This window comes from Buceros rhinoceros, unplaced genomic scaffold (assembly GCF_000710305.1).
Source record: "Buceros rhinoceros silvestris isolate BGI_N320 unplaced genomic scaffold, ASM71030v1 scaffold12214, whole genome shotgun sequence".
Taxonomy (NCBI): domain Eukaryota; kingdom Metazoa; phylum Chordata; class Aves; order Bucerotiformes; family Bucerotidae; genus Buceros; species Buceros rhinoceros.
The window spans coordinates 1-5,983 of record NW_010408900.1 but is presented as its reverse complement, the minus strand read 5'-3'; the positions used below and the strand labels follow the sequence as shown (position 1 = coordinate 5,983).

The following is a 5,983-nucleotide window of genomic DNA, read 5'->3' as shown; positions in this document are numbered from 1 at the left end:
GAAAGAAATGCAGGATTAATAGTTCCGGCACGTGCCCTTATCTGTGTGCTGCGAGTATATACAAAGCCCCAGGCTCTAGGGAAGTAGAGATAGAAGTAGGAAGTCCCAGAGAAAGCAAGAAAGGTACATAGAAGGAAAGTAGAGGAAAAAAGGATGCAAGGAATCACTTGTCTGACAGCTGTGAGAGAGCTGGCAGCCCACAACAATTGTAAAAAGATAATGGTTTATTTAATTCATTATATAAGATAGGAGTAAATAAAGCTGGACAATTGAATACCAAATTCTGGTAAGTCTCTTCAGCAAATAAGATACTCAATTCTTCCATGTCATGCACAGCTGAAAATACATCTATATTCTTCTCCAGACAGAACTTGATTGTTTTGATTGCAAATTCCTCACACACTGTTCCCTGAACTTTTTCCGCTATTCCCATGACATTCTAAGTAAATGCCATTTGTGCTGCTCTTTACTGCGGTTTCAGCTGCATTGTTGAGGTGTAATCCTGCTGTGAATTGTTTGTCATTGCACAACAAGGGCCTGTAATGATTTAAATGATAGCAAAGGATGTGTTAGGAGAGAGGAGTTGAAAACATGAAGTTAAACTGAAGATAATGTATAAACACAAAAATAACACAGAAAGACACACATAAACTCTTACACTAGTTTTGCAGAGGGGAGTCCACAGGTTCAGGTGTCGTAAGGCCTAAAGGATACAGATGTGACCAAGCTTTGGTTCAGGCACAGTATCATGAAAGGATAAAAGCAGGGGGTGAGGCGAAGATGAAATTACTGTGCAAAAGGAAACGGAGGGTATCTGCAGTGTTTTACCAGCATTCGCCAGGAGCGGAGGCTGAGAAGATCGGCATGACAAGGGAGTTAGAGACGTGCAGCACAAGCACTGTAGGGGAGAAAAGGCAAAGATACGCAGGTGAAAAGAAATGAAGAAACACAGCTATGATCTCCTGCAAAAACATGCTTCTTTTAACCGTGCTGATGGCAGAGTCCCGCTGACCTCAGTGGTGCAGAACCAGACCTCAAGACCTTTTGCGGACTCCCAGCTCTCCCACTCGAGCTGTGTTTTCTCTTGCCAGGACTTCAGTACTGGGTTTTGTTGTTACCCAGCAATTCATTTTGGAAGCCATCCTACTTCTTCATTCGGACAAAATGCAGCCTGATTGGCTGCTGGCCACTTAGCTACTTGAAACTCCGCTTGTTTTTTCCAAACACTTCGGGGGAAAAACCTGTATTCAGAGTCTTCAGCTAAAGCTTCCTTTTCAACTCTCTTGAGTCATTACACTTGAATACTGGCAGAGGTAGGTTGTTCGGGTTTTTTTTTTAGAACAGGAAAGATGGGTTAAGCCTCCACACATGTGCAGGTCGAGACGGCCAAATCTCACTGGCATATGATGCAGCAGATACTTGTTTGCTGGCAGCACCCTTGTCCAGACAGACTGCTGTTACTTTTTCTTTTTTTAGCACATCAGTTCAGCAGAGCACTGATATACCAAACCGTAGCCATATGCTTAAATGTTTCATGACATTTGAACTCGTGTTCTCTGTTCATCGCCTCAAAAGAAGCTGTGCACTTGCTGATAATTCTTTCTGAAGTCAGTATAGCAGATAACAGGAACTGCGATAAAAACCTAACAGAGTCAGGAAAGCCAATGCTGCCGAGAACTAGTTTGAGCCTTAACTGAGTTTTTGAGCTATAAAAAGCTCCAAAGTCATGTTTATCCCCAAACTTTCTATAAGTCAGGTCTTTGAAGCTTCTCTTTGCATTTCCTAGCCCCCACCGGGACCAATGCTGAAGGACATTACTGGAAGAGGCTGGCTCTAATTGCAAGCCTGCCAGCCAAGTTGTGGAGACTCCAGAGACTTTTTTTTCTGACAAGCATCCAACCCTGAACTCTTGTCCAGATGGTTTCTGATTTACAAGCCACCAGTTACAATAATGAAGGTACAGATGTTGCACTGGAAAGGAAAGCTCAGTGGTTAGGGTATTAGCCTCAAGGCCAAGCTGACTGTGTTGAGCTCCCTGCTCTGACATTTCCGGCTTGCCTGTCTTACCGCGGACAAGAGACCCAGGGAGCAATTTGTATTCGTGCTTTTCAGTCAGTGGAGAGAAATAGGTGCCTTCAGATGAAACTCCTTCCAACTGTGGGTCTCTTTCCTTTTCCTTCAATTATTGTGGGAGCCTTGATGAATAGTTTCACCCAGAGAAATAGGTGACATGAATTCCAGTCTGTGTCTCTGGGCCCAGCCCTGTATCAGTGTAACACTTTCTTACCTCATATAGGCTTTTTAAGGCTAAACAGATGACAAGTGAGGAGATGCTCAGCAGCTATGATGAGAAGGCCTATATCAGCAGCTATGTTCAGACAGTTTCTAGATCATTTTACTGGGTCCACTTGCTTCATGTGAGTTAATTACTTCACTGTAGACACTGCTGATGGTTTTGACCAGAGACAAAGACAGAACATGGCTGAGAACATGTCCTTCAGAACAAGTAGCAGGTAAACTGTATCCCTTTCTTTTGTGGTCTTTCAACCCTTTAGTGGAAGGACTCAGCAAGACGGGTTGGTGGTCACCCACACATACCTCTGAGTTCTTGATCTAGGTAGTTGGCCAGATTCCCCTCTCAAGTATGATTGCAACTTTGGGGATGTAGGTTGGATGGGTGCTTATAATGTTGAGGATAACACATCAAAATATATTTGGAGAGATCCTGATGAAGATGGACAGAAGAATGACTTTACTTGAAGAGCTGTTGCAGTTTGAAAAGGAGGACCGAAACGTTTCTCTGCAACTTGTCTCAAAGGAGACAAATGTAGCCTCAAAGGAGACATTTTATCTCTCTCGGGAGCTAAACAAAAGAGTCAAATAGGTTTGGGCTGATAAAACACAACAGGGCTTGTTCCAGGCAAGGAAAGAAAAAACAGTAAAACAGGTTTTGGATTAATGGGGTGAAACAAAATTGATTTAATTCACAAGACAATTAGAACTCTAATTCAACCAATTAAATTTTCAATAGGACAGAGATGGAAAAGGAGGGAGAGAAGAGAGATATTAATAAATAAATAGGTGTATACATACATAGGTATAGATTTTTCCCATTCGTTCCCCACATCTCCGTTTTCACAAACAAAGCTCATACCACGCGGTCACCACCGGAGGCGGGTGGTGGCGGTGGTAAGGGATAAAACCCGAGGGGAAGATGCAGTCTCTTTTAACCTCATTATGAATTCTTTAGGGCAAACTTCCTTGCAGTCTTGTAGTCCTCTGAGAAGGCTGGAAGGAACTTGAGTCTGCCTGTCGCCAGGGGCTGTAACTTAACTTCTCGCTCTCCCCATCTGCAGTGCAGGGTGTGAAATAGATCTCTGGGGAATCCCGTAGGCTTTGCCATGCCGCAGCTGAGCTTGAAACCTTGTTCACTTTGCCCTCGCCGGCAGCTCTGTTGCCCCTGTGCATGATTTGGGGGCTTACAGCTGGTTTGCCCCTTTGCTTCTGGTTAAAACTCAGTCCAACCACCCCTGCCAGTAGTCGGCAAAATGAAAAACCACCTGCAGTGCGGGAGGTTCTTCTACGGCCAGGTTGAGGTACCTGCGGTCTCTCTGAACTCTGCTCTCTCTCTGTGTCAGTCTGGGTGAAAATCAAAACAGACACGGGCCAGGGAAAGCCACGTGAATCCCAGCTTTTCATAGGCTCATTCACAGAGGCGTCGATTGACACGTCTCGGCTCCAAACAAAGAAGTCAAAACCTGAGAAGAGGATCGACACTTCCTGTTTCCCCCGTGGAAGCAGCAATTCCGCAATGCCCGCGGGTGGGGGGGTGTGCCCACATTTTTAACCCATCACAAGAGGGGAATGGATTCATTGATTATATCAAAACTGACTTATTTGGTTTAGTTCATATTCTGAAACCTACTAGACCGAATGAAAATGGGTTCCCATGGGCTTCAAAAGGCTCTGGTGGTTTTGACAGATCCAAGATCTCACGAGAACAAGTATTTGTATCATAAGTTACTCTTAGGATTGTGACAGCAGGCAGGGTACTATTAGAGCAGCAACAATTGTTCTGACTGAAATGTTGCTTTTCTGCCTTACAGGGGAACAAGGGAACTTTGGAAAAGTGAATTCCAAAAATCTGGGCCTTCCCTATGATTACTCTTCAGTGATGCACTACGGCGCGTAAGTTGTTTTCCAAAATGTCTCTTCAAAGGAGCAAACAGCTTTCAGATTTAGGAAGAAGGAGTTGTTCTGTCCATGGAATGACTTCTGCTGTTCGCCGAAAATCCAGTGAATGGACATAATGATGTGTGAGCATACTTTCTTTGTCAGCAGGATTCCTGGAAAACAGAGTTGAAATGGGTAGAAGAAAAAATTAGAACAATGTTTTCTTTCACTGCACTCCTGACTCTTGCTACAGGTCGTTGACGTGGCTATGGTCCAAAGTCTAACTCTACCGAGTCACTGATCTACAAAAGTTCTGCAGTCTAATAATTTCATTATCCTAATAACACCTGATTGTAGGTAACAATATTGAGGTACAGAGAGAAGGAAGATGGAATTTTAAAAATACCTTTCAGATGTTGTGCCCTGCCTTACATTCATCTGGGAATGTGTCTAATGTTGTATTTTAGTCCATAATGTACGAGCTTGTATCATATAACTTTGCCTTTATTTTCACTAGCAACTAACAACTTCCGAACAAAACTGTGAAATAAAACCTGTCTAGCAGGAGGCAGGAAATCGCAGATAGCAAATAAACAATTAGTAACTGAGACAGAACTACTTCTGCTCCTCTGACTCTGGATGAAGGTGGGATTCAGTTCTTTTTGCCAGGACACTGGCAAAAGCTGTCCTTACTCAGGGCAGTGCAGCTTTTTCTTATTTCTTGCTTTCAGCTGCTGCACACAAAGCGGCTGCCACGCTGATCCTCTGCAGCGAAGAATGTCTCTGAGAAGCTTCTTGCCCTTTTCCATTGAAATTCTGTGCATGCGGTACATGAATATGACTATGAAATTAAGAAGAGTGATCTAGAAATGTGATTTCCTTGTTTCTACAGGTATGATTTCTCCAGCAGTCCACAGAAACCAACTATTGTACCAGTTCCTGACCCCTCTGTACCTATTGGGCAGAGAGAAGGGTTGAGTAACTTGGATGTAGCTAAAATCAACAAGCTCTACAAGTGCAGTAAGTGCTGTAGATGGATAGAAGTCACGTGAATCCTCACACAGCTGATGTCTGAGGACACTGACAGACATCCTCCAAAGGAACCCATCCCGCAGTCCTTTCAGTACATCTCTGCCTTGTCCTACAAGAGGGCTGCTATGAGTATGGGAACAGACCTGGTCCTGTGGCAGGCTGCTGCCTTCCTGGAAAGGACAATTTACTTTCCAAAGTTCACTGTCATTCTGAGTTATCTTACCTACTCCCTGCTCTTCAGCATAAGCAAAACCCATCAGAGAAATCACGGTGGTTGCTAACTCTGTCAACTAGTTACGTCAGGAGAGCTCTGAAGATTGCAAAGCATGTAAACCATCCTCAGCCATGATTATAGCTTAGACTCAAGCGCATCAGCAGTGGCAGCAGGTTTGTGACTTCTTCCCACCAGAAAAGGACTGCAGGGCTGTACGTACGGGTGCCGTTTAGGCTGATCAGAACATCTCTGTGCGGGGAACTCCCCAAGATTTTTTTGTTCGGTTATCTTCCTTGCCCCATCCATTCTTACCTCATCGCTGTGGTATCATAAGGTCTAGAACTACCTAGCACTCCTCTGCAGCAGGAACTCTTCAGCTGAGCTGCACAGAACACAGGTAAAACACCATGCTCCCGCATGCAGAGGTTTTGCCTGGACGCCCAGTACATAAGCTAATTGATTTGTACCATATTCGACTTTTGTGAGATGCTATTCGACTAGTTTCCACCAAAACAAAAGGAACATTAACATGACCTAAATATATAATACATAATAATAATAAAT

General features: G+C 43.9%; 1 protein-coding gene across 1 annotated transcript in view; it reads left to right on the top strand.

Moving 5' to 3' along the window:
- LOC104492470 (astacin-like metalloendopeptidase) overlaps nt 1-5,193 on the top strand; it is a gene marked incomplete at its 3' end in the record, with an annotated part of 9,484 nt that extends 4,291 nt beyond the window's left edge. The window contains exons 6-7 of the mRNA XM_010135037.1: nt 4,107-4,188; nt 5,066-5,193. Of these exons, the coding sequence (XP_010133339.1) occupies nt 4,107-4,188; nt 5,066-5,193 (210 nt within the window). The remainder of the gene's footprint in view (nt 1-4,106; nt 4,189-5,065) is intronic.
- Nucleotides 5,194-5,983: the final 790 nt, after the last annotated feature.